The 15990-nt window shown below is 35.5% G+C and overlaps 1 protein-coding gene across 1 annotated transcript in view; it reads right to left on the bottom strand.

Moving 5' to 3' along the window:
- Positions 1-15990, bottom strand: part of LOC150099756 (zwei Ig domain protein zig-8-like) — a 156343-nt gene that overhangs the window by 60423 nt on the left and 79930 nt on the right. Inside the window, exon 3 of the mRNA XM_090403885.1 lies at positions 2685-2895. Coding sequence (XP_090260011.1) covers positions 2685-2895 — 211 coding nt within the window. The remainder of the gene's footprint in view (positions 1-2684; positions 2896-15990) is intronic.

Genomic DNA, 15990 nt, shown 5'->3' with positions numbered 1-15990 from the left:
ACACACTCGAATTACAGTCATGAATACGTCCCAGCCATATGCTGGTCGTGAGCTCGGATATAATTGGGGGGTTGGGGAAAGCAATGGCGAACTACCCTGTAAAAATCTCATCAGGAATACTTTGTGGGCAATGCCTACAAAGTCACCTGCGGTCGGAAACGACTGAAAGGGGAAAACCAGGTTTCATGCGAAGGTTAACTTCCTTTAATTCAGTTTCTCATCTTTAAAATCGTATGATTGTCAAGGTTTTCGAATTGTTCCCGTTATAGCGAGGAAGGAGCTTGGCAGGTCTCTTCCAAGCCCTCACCTAAGTGGTCCGTGAAGGTTTGCTCTATTTTCGCAAAAAATAGTTCCCACATTTGTCTAAAGAGCGTAACCTCATTTATGGGCGACACCTTAACTAACTTGTATTGAATGCAAGTTAGTTAAGACAATTCGTTTAGCCCTTATTTTCTACTAAGTACAACTTATCTTCTCGTTGCCATGGAAACCGTTCTCTAACCTTAGTTGAGCTTTGTTTGATCCTTTACTAAATCTCTCCAAGACTTTGATCTGTTTTATTATAAAATTATCAAAACGCTAAGAATAAAAAAAAATGCATCCACTGGATTTTTTTATTTATTTCTGAAAATATTTCCATTTTCAGGAATTTTTTCTCAGCCTTTGAACCACCAAGAGATCTCGCAGAATAGTTTTACAAAAGGAACAAATACTCAGCTTTCTCTCTCCCCCCCCCTCGGATACTTTTTTTTTCTTATTATTATTAGGACACAGAAACAGACTGGGGTGGATAACGAATATCAATACATCTTGTGATTACATTACATTTCTTCCCGTCAATGTTAGACGTGATGCGTTGAAGTTCAAAAGTTGGGCTGTTTGGTTCCGTGCATTCCTTTATTTCATATCGAAGAATACAAAGGCGAATTGGGTCACATCGATTCAAGGAATCCTTTCTAAATTCCAGATGAAAAGTAATCTCACAAGATATAACCGCAGATATTATTTAAAGACATTTGTCGCCTGCAATTCTAGAAATATTTCAGAAAATTCTAGAAAACTGTTTCCATCTCTTGTCGAAACAACTGAAGTGAAATTCTTAAACATTGCTTTCAACCTGTTATTTTATTAATAAAATATCCCCCCCCCTCTCTTACGTCATGCTGATTTTTAGGAAAACAACCCTTTAGCGTAATCCTAATTTGTTTTAAAAAATTATATGAAAAATATTTAAATACATAAAATTAAATACTTCTTTTAAGTGAGGTTTCGCAGTCTTTATGTCTCGTGGAGGCTTCTGACATCACTTCTGCTTCAACAATGCTTAATCAACAGCAGAGAGACGGTTACAGGAACTTTTTTTAACTAACCCTTTTTCATCTGGTTTCCGAGTTCGATGCCTGACGGCAAGTACGCTATTCTTCCCAGAACTCTGATTTTTCAATTCCCTCATCACAGGAAAATTGACCGTAAGCTCTGTCTCTTCCAATAATAACTTGTTTCTAGATATTTTCCATACTCGTGCCTTGACAAATCATTAACTGAACCACGAACTCATCTCTTGGTGAGTGCTAATGATAGAAATACTACCTACCGATTTCCAAAAGTTACTTACAGCGTCGTTTAATCCTTTTTCGGGAATAAAAAGATTATTTATTTATTTACACACACACACATGTGTATTTACATGTGCCTTGGTATATCTCAGTTGGTATAGACGAACCCTTTGGTTGAAAAGACTGTTGAAATCCATCTAGGACGTCAGGAACCTTTATTGGTTTCCCTAGCGGTATGCAGCAGAGGACTGGCAAGCCGACTGCATTTAATTGCTGTAAAGCTCCTAATCGGGGAACTCAACCGGTCTTGGATGGTTCAGAAATGGATTTGTAGATGATATCTTACATTGGATATTGTACATTGTTCAGGTACTTTATTAAGAATATTCGCCATGATGTATACTGAAATTCTTTGACGGAATTATGGCCTGGCCACAACCTGGGGAATATCGGTTATTATTTCATGATGAATAACAAGTATATCTAGTAATATTTCTTATTCAACAGTCAATAAAGTACTTGAATTCGATACAATGGCTGAGATCAGTCTTTTACTGCATCATATCCTACATATTTTGAATTGCATTCTATTAAGGTAATTCAACGAATCTGTTGGTTTCTTAAAACCATCACAGATGTAGTCCTTATATGAGCATTAAGTGGAAACTAGTAAAGTTACATTTTTTTCTATTTCAAGTTCCATATTAAAAGAAGAATAAGCATGCAGCAAAACTTCCTGTTCAAAGAACTATTCAAAAAATAAAAAATAGAATTTATTGCTTTACTTTATGTAGATTTCTTCAAAAGCCTCCATAGTTCATTTTGGCTTAAAAGACCTGGGTTCTGTGACGCGAAGAACCTTCATCATGGCGGTTCAATCAAAGGTGGTATCACATTTAACTTACTTTGCATTAGATGCTGAAATTATTGACACTTTTGCAGCTTTCACAGTTAAGTCTAAGTTGTTTTTTTATGTTTATGGTATACAAATAGGATTACATCAGCAATATAAAATAAGTGACCACGAAATTTTGCACAGGAAGAATTTTGTATAATAATTAGCATTACAAATCTTTAAGAAATTTATTTTCTCCAATTTAATAACTCTGATAAATTTTTTCTTCTTACCTAACACAGTTAACGTAACAAAGAAGCTTATCAGGGGATGTGTGTTTACTTGGCATTCGTAGAGACCTTCGTCTGCTATTTGGGCTAGTCTGATTTGTAGCATCCAGTCTTCGGAATGGTCCATATTTACAGACTGAAATCGTTCGTCTGCTGTATATGTCGTTAGGCCTACTGTGAGAACGTGAAAATCCCTTCTTCGTATCCAAGAAACCTGCAAAATAAGAATTCAAATAATGCTTAAATCTCTACATAAAAATATCATTCATTTGTAAAATGATCAAAAATGACAATTCGTTTACATTTTAAACAATGAAATCTTTAGCCCAGAAGAATGAAGTGTATGTTTCATTGTTGGAAAAGAAAAGCGATTAGTGATAATACAATAAGGAAAATGTATGTTTCATTGTTGGAAAAGGCAAACGATTAGTGAAAATTACAGCGATGAAAACCTGTGCTTCATTGTTGGAAAAGGCAAACGATTAGTGAAAATTACAGCGATGAAAACCTGTGCTTCATTGTTGAAAAATCCAAATGATTAGTGAAAATTAAAATAATGAAAATGTGTGTTTGATTGTTGAAAAGACGAATGATCAGTGAAAATTACAGTAATGAAATGATGTTTCATTGTTGAGAAGCCAAACGATTAGTGAAAATTACAATAATGAAAACGTATGTTTCATTGTTGAGAAGCCAAACGATTAGTGAAAATTACAACAATGAAAACGTATGTTTCATTGTTAAAAAGCCAAACGATTAGTGAAAATTACAATAATGAAAACGTATGTTTCATTGTTGAAAAGCCAAACGATTAGTGAAAATTACAATAATTGAAACGTATGTGTCATTGTTGAAAAGCCAAATGATTAGTGAAAATTACAATAATTGAAACGTATGTGTCATTGTTGAGAAGCCAAACGATAGTGAAAATTACAATAATTGAAACGTATGTGTCATTGTTGAGAAGCCAAACGATTAGTGAAAATTACAATAATTGAAACGTATGTGTCATTGTTGAGAAGCCAAACGATTAGTGAAAATTACAATAATGAAAACGTATGTGTCATTGTTGAGAAGCCAAACGATTAGTGAAAATTACAATAATGAAAACGTATGTGTCATTGTTGAGAAGCCAAACGATTAGTGAAAATTACAATAATGAAAACGTATGTTTCATTGTTGAGAAGCCAAACGATTAGTAAAAATTACAATAATGAAAATGTGTTTCATTGTTGAGAAGCCAAACGATTAGTGAAAATTACAATAATGATGAAAATGCATGCTTAATTGTTGGAAAAACCAAACGATTAATAAAATTAGAATAATGAAAATGTATGTTGCGTTGTTGGAAAAGCCAAACGAACAGCGAGATTACAATAATGAAACTTGCCATATAAATGCTTGGATGTCCTACATTTTAGACTTATGATGCATTTAAATATATATATTGTCTTAGAATACTTAAATGCTATTTAGAGTTCAGCTTTCGGGTGTTTATAAAATACTTTTTTTTTGTAAAAATAGCATTACCGTTTTGACAGCGAAATCAAGAAAGAAACATGATATTAAACCTAACGCAAACTTCAGGATTGCTTTTTTTCTGTAAATCCCCAACTCCTCCTGTTATTCCAAGCCAGGTAACGGCTCAACTAGCCTACAGAGACGTGAGTAATCAGCACCAAAGACATCTGGTAGAACAATATGGCGGATATCTGTCTCTAGTGCTCGGAGAGTGCCCAAATTACACGGGGACTTTATAAGATGTATAGGAAGCTGTGTAATCTCATTTCACTACATCAGAGAGCAGGTTTCAAGAAGTCAAGTAGGGAAAGCTCTCTCATCGGAGCAAAAGAGAAAATGGAGATGCAACAAATGGAAGTATTGAAAGTGTTCTGAGCAGACTCTTCCAAGACAAATTGCGAGCGGGTAATGGATTGTAAGAAGGCAGAAAATGCTAACGATGTTTAGTTAAAGTCGTTCAGCGGGGAGCCACCACCGCTAAAGCGGAAACTTATATGTAACTTTGGAAAGAGGTCATGAGAGATATGTCAGATTGGGTCAAAGATATTAAAAGGTCAATGGACATTGACGGTACTGAAATGGATGTTGGGGTAAGTTAGATTGCTCCTATATATATTGAGTGATGAAAAGTCAACCTTATGATATTGTAATTATTATCTTGCCTAAAAATATATCCATAGTCGATCTAAGTGATTGGAACATGATAGGAAAAGTAAATAATTCATAATACTACAGGAAGAATATTATTTTTAACTTGTTTGAGTGAATAAAAATAATTTATCTTGTATTTTCGGATGAACAGAATTAAAAACGAATAATTGTGCATTAAAATTAAACACAATTCTTTAAAATAAAATATAGTACGTTATATAATCATTAATTTAAATATAAATTAAATGTATTAAATTATCTCGTCTTTTAATTTCTCTGTTTCATTATACTTATTTTTTTTATTATTTCATTATTATGATTGAAAAACATTTAATTTCCCCATATTCTTGGTCTTATTACATTTCATTTTTTATTTTATTTAACTCGTATGATTCACTAGTTAAATAATTGATGCGCTGTAGACTAAGTAACAAATAACTAGAAAAAGCAAAGTAAACTTTGATAGCATCAAAATAAATTGACGGAATTGAAGAAAAATGAATTGTAAATCAAGGTAAACAATATATTTAATTGTTATTCGTGTCGTCTGGCATATTTTATTTGACATTTCGTTATGTAATTTCTGACTACTGTGAACCATTGTTGGCCTCGTGGTGATCAATTTCATTTTTACGTCACTCGTTTTGGCCAAGTGCCATGAATTATTTATTTCAACTTTTTTCTTTACTACCACTACGATACATTCAGACATGATTAACAAGAAATTTCAGGTACGTGAAACAAACGTTATAATTTGTTAAGTACATTGACTTTTACAATGAAGAAATCTATAGCCGTTAGGTTACATTTCTGGTCGATGATTTCGAAGGTTATCAAAATAGCATTGTCGCTAATCGTCTCAAAGGTGGTGGTTATGCTGAGTGTTTAGGAAACAAGCCATATTTCTCTGCGGCATATTTCATTCAGCTTCCCCTCCTCGGAGAGAAAGGTTGTCAACGTCACACATAACTTGTAATCACTGTGGGAGGGAAAGTGACTCGTGTAACTGCAAGATGTGTGGCAGATATGAGTTCAGCGGACGATTAATTTTTTACGCGAGAAATTTGTGGTTTTCAGGAAATGGAAATGTCCAAAAAATGTAGAAAACATTTCACGCGTTCTGTGCCACACCTGCGTGCTTTAAAGACTCAAGTTTCCGCCTTTTGGAAGTCTATTATTTTGTTGCTTTTTACTTCGACTGTTTCCTGAAACCATTTTTTTTCCTCCTTTCAGATAAAGTACGTTTTGTCTGTGTGTGTGTGTGAGTAAAGGAGCAGTAGAGGATGTGATAATTCATTCTTCTTCTTTTAGCTGGCTGACAAAAGAGTCAGCTGTTAAGAACAGCTTTCCCGTGATCGCTTCCTATTATGGCATAATGGAGTGGAAAAAAATACACTTTTGTAACTCGAAAAATATGACAAAAACAAAGAAATAGTATTTTTATCCTTTTTTTTTTACTAGAAAAAGCAACGCAAATCTCAACAGGAAATGGGTCCTAATTCTTAAATAGTTAATTGATATTATTAGAAATTATATATATAAATCAACAGCCAAAATCTTGAGAAGATTACAACTCGAGGTACGGAATCTACAAAGATTCTTATATTATTTACTATTTATGTAAATATTTGGTATGTATTTAATAATACACATTATTATTAAACGACCCTCGAAGCTCTAAATACATTCCTTAGCCACCTAAACAAACAACACAAACGTATCCAATTCATCATTGAAATGGAAAAAAACAACTCTGTTCCTTTCCTAGACACACTTGTCACACGCAGGCCAATACATACACAAAAATTCTTACCACCACCCAACACAAAAACGAGGTGTCATAAGCACCCTTAAACACAGAGCTCTAACAATTTGTTCTAATGAACAAGCTCTAAACCAGGAATACGAGATCATCAACCAAACATTTTAAAAAAAATGGATACAGTAAAAAAAACTATTCACAAGATCCTCCATAAAGATACCAGTAAGAACATAAAAGATTTCAGGAATGCTATTGCCGTTCCATATGTTAGAGACATTTCTGAAAAATTAGACAGAACCCTACGCATATACAACATTAAAACCACCTTTAAACCAGCAAACAAGTTAAGACACCTACTCAGTTCTTCTAAAGATCCTCTTCCACACCTAGAACACCCAGGGGTATACAAAATACAATGCACATGTAACACATAAGGGAAACAGGGCGAACTATCCCAATCAGATAAGACGAACACAAACGACACATTAAATACCTCCATTTTGGGAAAACTGGCCTTTCTGACCACGCACTCCAAACATACCACAGAATTGATTGGAAAAATACCAAGTCCCTACACCGCACCAAAACTTGGTTTGAGAGAAAATTTAAAGAGTCGTGAAATGCTCAAACACAACCCAAATCTCAACACAAATGATGGCCTAACCGTTTTAAGAATGTGGAGGATCCATCTACAACCTGTATAACAACGTAAACTAGCCATAGAAAAATCCCACTACAAGAAGACAACCTAGTGAAGTGTTTGTAACATTCAACCGCAACTGAAAGAAATCATATTATAACAATCAGAACTGTACAAATCCAGAAGAATATTAATACATGAGGACTTTAGCAGTTTATTGTAGTTGTATTTATTTTATTTATTTATTTATTTTATTTTATTTTTTTTATCACTAGAGGTCAGGCTAGGAAAAAGGATTAATTAACTACATAGATTTAGTTTACCGGTTTACAGGGCTATAGCATGTAGCTTGGTTCCTTATACACTTGCATCCTTCCAATGATGACCTCGATACAGGGGTCGAAACGTCGTTTTATTTTATTAGTAATTAATAAAATAATCTGTTCAACACGTGTGTTTTTGTGTCCCTAATCTATAAATATGAATGCTTATCACCGTGTAACCTTAAAATAAAAAATAAAAAAATACAGATATTTGTATGTTTAAACAATTCAAAAAAAAATTAACTAGGAGAGCTCTCTAATAAATTAAATAGCAATATAATATATGAAACTAATAATGATAGTATAAAAATGTGATCATTGTTGTAAAAAAAGTCAAGATCTATACAAATCAGCAGGTGATTCTGATGTGTGTCGATATCAAGTAGACAGGAAATTGCAGGAAGGCTGTTAGAACATTGAAATTGAAAATCAGTAGAGTGTGTTATCAACTGCATTTAATTTATTATAAAATAGATATAGAAACAAGTGAAAAATATTTATTATTGGGATGAGAGGCGAAAGATTAATATTTGCCCTAAAGAGAGTATTAATTTTAGAGTTTTAGTTAAATACACCAAAAATAAAATATATATTTCTTAAAAAAAATAAAATATTTCTTAAGGTTCGAGTTGAAATACGTTATAAAAAGGAAAAAAGGGAAATTCGAATTGTGAGATGCGGTGATTTATACCCTTGGAGGGTAATGGATGGCAATGCTGTAGCCGATGAAGTTCTAACTGAGGCTCGGCTATTGCTGTTACCCTCCTGCCATGATCAGAGCTTTAATAGCTCAATAACACCTTATCCCTACACTGTCCTCTACAGATAACGGGGAAGATGAAAAGCATTCTTGCTTCGCCCCTTTAAGCCAGTCCTTATAAGGATAAGGACGTTATAAAAGGGGATATGGATGGCAATGTTGTAGCCAATGAAGTTTTAACTGAGGCTCGGCTAATGCCGTTACTCAGCCATGATTGGAGCTTTTATCTCAATAACCCCCATCCACACAGATTCTCTTCATTCAGATGACGGGATAAAGAGTCAAGGACTCAGTCCATCGCCCAGTTCTTTTTAGAACGTTATAAAAGGAAGGGGAATCGACCGTGAGATGCGGTGATTAATAACCTTGGAGGGCAATGGATGGCAATGCTGTAGCCAATGAAGTTCTAACTGAGGATCGGCTATTGCTGTTACCCTACTGCCATGAGCAGAGCTTTATATTTATATAGCTCAATAATACCCTATCCTTCACTGTCCTCTTCAGATAACGGGGAATATGAAAAGCATTCTTGCTTCGCCATCTAGCCAGTCCTTTTAAGGATATTATAAAATGAACAAAGATTGATTATGAGGTTTTAGGAAGTTAAAATTAAAGTCAGTGAATAGAACATATAAGGTGATTTTCGTGTGAAGAATAATACGTGTTAGATGTAAAAATTAGATGGTATATTTTCTGTTCGTGGTGTTCATTATAGATTAATAACACGAACTTCTAAATTTGCAGTTCCTTACTACTCTTTCAGATCTCTCATTTTTTAAGTCTGATGTTAGTGATAAGGATCTTTCAATAATTGCTTTTTTTAATAAAATTTTTATGCGACTCCTGGAATAAAAGTTGCTCATACTAACTACCAACATTGTCGAATGGTAAAGTGCAGTGATTGGAAGAGACCCAATTGCTCTCAGCTAATATCGTGCGCGGTGCCATTCTTGCGCCAGAAATAGACAGATCGTTAAGTAGATTAATATTGTTGCCAGTGGTTAATAAATGACAATTGAAGTGGAGTTAAAGAAAAATCACTCAGAAGAAATATATCATTTGATTCTTCTTTGGGAAACCAGAACTGCATGTCATTCTAACAGATGGATCAACGATGAATTTCCACTAAATATCGGTATAGAGTTTTGATTGGTTGGTTCATCAATACGGATGTGACGTAATATTTCTGTGATAACAATAGGACTTAGCTAACTGAATGTTAGATAGAGCCACTAACAATGGGACCGTGAGTAGTTGATTTTTTTTTTCTACGTGGAATTGTTTGTTAAAGCGAATATTACAGATCTAGTTAGCTACTATTAACTATTTTATTAAAATTCAATATATAATAATACATAAATAAGAGCACTAAAGTATATTTGGACAAGCTTCCACTTTATAAATTGATAAGAGAATAAATTGCTGAGTGCTAAATCGAATCAAGTTTAAAAATAACTAGGCATACCTTTTTTAAAAGATGCACGCTTCATCCTTGTTGCCAAACAAGTTAACCAAATTTAGCAAACAAGACAAACACGTAAAATAAATTGTATCACCATTGCTTCATGGAGTAATTGGCTGATGTTCACGATGCTTCAACATCATTTTTTTGTTTGCTTGCTTGCTTCTTTTTCATTCTCTACACTGCTCCTTCTTTAAATATAATTATATTTACAGTTTATTTAATTCTGAATTACGTAAATACCCGATGCATTAAGAGTTCACATAAGGGTATTAACTAAAAGAATAGTAATAATTAAACGTTTTAGTACGCCTTCGGCTAACTTAAAATATTTCATTTTGCTTTAGCTTGTTTCATGAGAATTCCCCATCTTATTAATTAATAAAATGCAACTGATACACAGATTATAAGTTTAAAAGGGTGCCTGTTTACTCAATGGTAGTACTCGACTTTCCAGCTAACATTTATTATCATTACACTTGTACGAAGAGAATTATAAGCTGGGAGCCACAGTTATGACTCATAAGCCAAGTCCAATGATTATTCTTATTACAGAAATCACTAGAACCCATCTTCTACCTTATGTAGAAGATGGGAGATTACATATTAGCTACCAGAATTCGACAGAGATAGAAAAACACTTTTCCAAATTTAGCTTTTGTTTCAATTATTTCGTGATTAACATGAATGCATTTAGAAGAAAAAAACGATAACCACTTCACTAGCGTAGGAAGCTGCACTTTGATTATTTTTTATTTTATTTTTTATTATTTTTATTTATTTTTATTTTTAGGCTAGATGAGTGAAGCAGAAATGCTTTTCATATTTCCCTTTATCTGTAAAGAAAATGTATGGACAGGGTAATATAGAGCTATAAGCTCTGATCATGGCAGAAGGGTAACGACAATAGCCGAGCCTCAGTTAAAACTTCATTGGCTCCAGTATTTCTATCCATTATCCTTCCAGGATACTCATTTTAGTCGTCTCGTACGACATGCATGGGCTACAGTGAGGCTATTCTTATCTCAGCCACCACACGGAGAAACTTTGATTGTTTAAACTTTTGACATTAATGTCTTTAGGGGTGAAGCAAGATGCTTTTCATATTCCCAGCTATCTGTTACGGCTACAGTGAGGGTAAAATTTTATGAGCAGTTTGCTCGCCCTGAATGGGCATGGAGATTGTGCAGCGCTACAGGAAGTGAAAATGGCTTTTGTTCTTTTATGTTTGAATATATCCGTTGCCTCGTAGGCTATAGCTTGCTGAACTAGATCGTTTGGGCGAATGGACGTTTTCAGGAAAAACTTTGTTGCTCAAGATTGTAGGAAAGAGAAGAGATAATTAATATTTGTATCTCCGTGAAGTTGATTATTTCTGATGAACCATGGGCATTTAGAATCGTTCGCAAGCATTTGCTTTGTACACGTTGCAGTTTGAGAATGTTAGTAATGGAGGTATGGCTCCAGGCTGGAGAAGCGTAAGTGACCATGGGACGAATCGCCTGCTGGTATAAAAGCAATTCGATTCTAGTGTTTAGCTTGCTGTTCCTGTTAATTAGGGGGGTAGATCTGGGCGATGGCTTTAGATGCCTTTGCACACCGTAGTCTTGATGTGTTGATTAAAAGTTAATTTTTTGTCGAGAACGACACCAAGGTATTTTGTTTCTGTCTGCTAAGGAATTTTAGTATTGAATAGTAAAACGTCTCCTGCAGGAGATATCGACCTTTTCGTGAAGAGAACGGCTGAGCTTTTTGGGGGATTCACTTGTAGTCTCCATTTGGAGAACCATTTCTCTAACTTTAGAAAATTTTCTTGACGCTTTTTAGTAATGAGGTGTGGCCGGAGAGATCTGGCTAATAATGCTGTATCATCCGCATATAGGGGCCATGATGGATGACATTGGTTGTGCGGAATGTCTGACCTTTATATAGAGAACAGCAACATAGACAGCCGGGATCCCTGCGGTACTCCATCTAAGATATGGCGCTGGGATGAGGTAGTACCAATGATCTTGACTTGCATGCTTCTGTAAACATGATCTAACTAGATGTACCATTTTCAGTGAGATACCGGCTGAGATAAGTTTATGTAGCAATCCGAAGTGCCATAAAAAAGTCAAATGCTTTGGATAGATCCAGAAAAACAGCTCCCGACACCAGTTGTAGCTGGGAGTAATATATTCAACTATTCTGAGGATTTGCTGGGTAGTACTATGGTGTTGCCCGAAAACGAATTGCGGTTTAGGAAGGATGTTTAGTTCATTTACTGAAGCTTGAAATCGTGAGAGGATGACCTTCTCTGCAATCTTACCCAATTTGGAGATGAGGCTGATAGGATGATGATTGTGAGGCAGGTGCAGGTCCTTGCCTGGCTTATGAATTGGGATTACATCAGCCTGTTTCCAGGTGGGAGGAAAATAGTGAAACCTTAAGATAGCATTTATTATTATGGTCAGGTGCACTACAGCTTTTCGGGGAAGCAGCTTGAACACCCTATTTGTGATGCCATCTGTACCAGGAGCTTTTTTGTTCTTTAAATTTTTTATAATACCATATATATTTCAGCAGGTGATGTGGATGCAATATGGTCAGCACTGCTATCAGGAAGTTTTAATGAGTCTCTGACCTGTCTGTGAATTTTATACAAGTGATCAACGTTTAAGTTTTCATATGAAGGTTTGCACTGCTCCTCTAAATTTTTTGCTATGGCTTCTGCCTTTTCTACGTCTGTGTGAACAAGGCCCTGGTCAGAAAGCATATGGGGAAAGGATCTGCCTTTGTTTCTGATATTTCTCAATAGTCCCCAGATGGACAGTAAGTGAGATAGAGGCTAACTGTTCTTCCCATTATTGATCTCTGTGAGCTTTGAGTGCATCTCTCACTTCCCCATTTAGTCTATTAAGAACTGGTTTTGTTTTGTGGCGCGCGAGTGTGAAATATTTTCCTTGCTCTGCTTTTTTCTCTGATCAAGTTCATGTCTTCGGGTAGACGACCAGGCTTGGGGACAGATTTTGTAGAAGGTGGCTGCCATTATAGCGGAGTTAATTTTTTGGTTGAGGGAGGCTTATGACTGCGGTTTCAACATCTTCTTTTGAATTTACATGAAGAACAGGTCCAATATAATCCCGGAGTACTTTTGACAATCTTTCCCACGATATTAATGAGTGAGAGGGAGGATACAGGTATTCTTGTTTTTCCCAGCTGTAGTAGAATTGGGTTTTGATCAGATGACAACTCTTTCAATTATTTTAGGCTGTACTGAAGTTTGATATCTTGCAGGATAGCTATATCCAGGATGTCAGCGGTGCCAAACGTACTAAGATGAGTTGGTTCAGTGAGGCCTGCCACAACAGCATAGTTTGATCGTATGTAGTTGGGAAGGATGCAGCCATTCTTGTTGGTGGTTCTACAATTCCAGGCAGGATGCTTGGAGTTTAAGCCACCGGCAATAATGATGGACTCTCTGACCCCTAAGATGGCATTTAAATCAGAATGCAGTAGAGTTTTTAAGGGTGGGTTGTATGCTGAGTAGATTTTCAGTCTGCCAGCCGAGCTAGTGAATACTTCCACGCCTGTGACCTCAATGTTAGTGGTTGGAGGGATGTTTACAGAATGGTGTTTGGTATAGTTTTTAATAAAGATGGCAGTGCCGCCGCATCTATAAAAGCTGTCGGTTCTGTATGGGAAATAGCCCCTTATTTTAGGGCTGTCCGAGGGTCTTAGATGTGTCTCGCTTATTAGAATAACATCTGGTTGATATCTATGGGTAAAATCTTGTAGCTCCAAAATTTTGTTTCTGATGCCATTTGCATTCTATGCAACGATCTGAAGAGAGACTGGAATTAGTTTGTTTCTGTTCATCTATAAATGCTGTGAGGATGAACTGTGTTTCGCGTAGGAGTCTTTTATTGGAGGTTGCTAAAGGGTTTGACAGGCTGAAGTCTTGTATCATGTTTGCTAGAGAGGCCGTAATGACAGCTGTCAGGTTTGTAGGCGCTGTTGGCTGATTCTGTTCTGGTGTTGACTTGTTTGTACAGGCCACATCTGCATAGCTTCTTGTTTGTCTTTGGCACTCTCTATCTTTGAAGGCCTATGACTGTGGCCTCCGGCTGTGGTGCACGGGCCTGTGGTATTCTTGTACTAGAGGAGAGGACTGTTTAGCTATATCCAACCGTCTGTTCTTTGGATGCTGAGTACATCCCTTGTAGTTGGCAAGGTGAGGGCCACCGCAGTTGGCACATTTAGCTGAGGTGGTTTTTGGCTTTGTACAGATATTGGTTGGGTGGTATCTCCACATTTCAGACATTTAAACTCAGCTTTACACGGTTTCTGGGCGTGGCCAAACTTTTGGCACCTGTGGCATTGCCCAAAAGATGCTCTTTTCCGGAGTGGCTCTGGTGTGATGATGAGCCTGCAGATTGATTTTAAGTTGTAAATATTTTTGTAAATGTTATGGATCTCTACAAGGACTAACGGTATGGGAGTCTTGTCAGATTTATACATTCTGCTGACCTTAATAGGAGGCAGATCTAAGATAAGATCAGCAGCTATCTCTTCTGGATCAGTGTCTTCACAGACGCCACGGAGGACCACGTTTTAAAGTTTTTCCCGAACTGAGTGAGAAGGTATGGTACTGAGTACCTCTGACGTCCATTTCCTTTGTTAATTTTCTGTAATCTGTCACCGTGGTGGGTTGTATCTTGATACCCTCATCCACATTTTTGGCTTTTCTGTAACAACTTGTAAACTGGACATTGTTGATCTTAGAGCTGACCATTGGTGTTTTTCTCTTAGTATGATCGGAGGCACCTTTTTTCTTTGGGAGAAGCAGTGGAGTCCGAAAAGAGAAAAACACAGATGGGCAGTTCCAAGGTCTACCATGTCCAGTTTACAAATCCTTATATCCTTATAAGGACTGGCTTAAAGGGGTGAAGCAAGAATGCTTTTCATCTTCTCCGTTATCTGTAGAGGACAGTGTAGGAATAAGGTGTTATTGAGCTATTAAAGCTGAACAATTTTCAGGTGTGAGAACACCATCCCGCTTATTGGAGGTCTAAAATAGTTTTATAACGTTTTAAGCTTGATCTTTTGATAAGACTTTTCATACTATGTGAAAATAAATGAAAAATTACAAAATCGTATACAAAAATTGATAAAAATGAAAAAAAATGGTTTTACATAATGTACTTGGGCTAAGATGGCTTAAAATTCTATTGTGGATTGTGTAGCAATATTTTTAGTGACTAACACAACTTTTTATTAAGATAACAAAAAAATTATAAATTTCTTTTGCTAAAATTAATTTCCCAAAGCCTTTAATTTCTAGTTTCCTGAATGTTTCACAAATTTTGTCATAATATTTTAATATAATGACAAAATGCGTCATTAAATTAACCATTATATATAAAAAAGGTTGATTCTGTACATTAATTCTGTATTAACTAAACGGTGTTATTAATTTGCTTAATTATATTTTCCGCAAATCATCGTTCTATTTCCCCTCCCAGTAGATAAAATAATTTATTTTGTACGCAGTCTTAATGACCCGCGCATTCATTTAAGACGCAGACGTACTCGGCATTTCTTTCTCAACTCGAATCATTAAAGTACCTGGGTGGGGTGAAGTAATCACCCATAGGCGGTGTGTGTGTGTGTGTGTGTGTGTGTGTGTGTGTAAAGAGGGTCATCAATCTGTTCGCAATTTTTTTTTTTATCTTTAAGATATGACGTTTTCTTAGAAAAGAAGCAAAGCCTGGAACGTATTCGTGAAAATAAGACGAAGTCCGCAACCGGAAGAGCGGTTGCTGTTTTTCTGCTTAGGATTTTGTTTCCGCCGATTGAAAAAATTTCAGTTTTTATGTTCTGAACTGAGAACTTTTCTCAGTTCAGAACATAATTTTTATTATTTATTTTAGTGAAATAATTTAATTATGAAACATGAAACATAATGATTGTATAATCATGAATGATTTAATCGTGATTGATTTTATTCCTTCAGTCAGTAGGATTCTTCATGATTTCATCTTGATTGTAAAAACGATTTTCCAAAATTTGAATTTTATAAAGTAATTGGGAATTCCTAAAGATTAATAATTATTTAAATTATGATTAATTATAATTCATATAAAATTATTCATAAATCAATTAATGACGGAACTTGCCGATCACCATATAATGAAACCGTCATTTT

Source organism: Typopeltis vanoorti, chromosome 14 (assembly GCF_054136105.1).
Source record: "Typopeltis vanoorti isolate ZY-2024b chromosome 14, IOZ_Tvanoo_1.0, whole genome shotgun sequence".
Taxonomy (NCBI): Eukaryota; Metazoa; Arthropoda; class Arachnida; order Uropygi; family Thelyphonidae; genus Typopeltis; species Typopeltis vanoorti.
The sequence above is the reverse complement of the archived record's forward strand: the minus strand, read 5'-3'. Positions and strand labels throughout refer to the sequence as shown.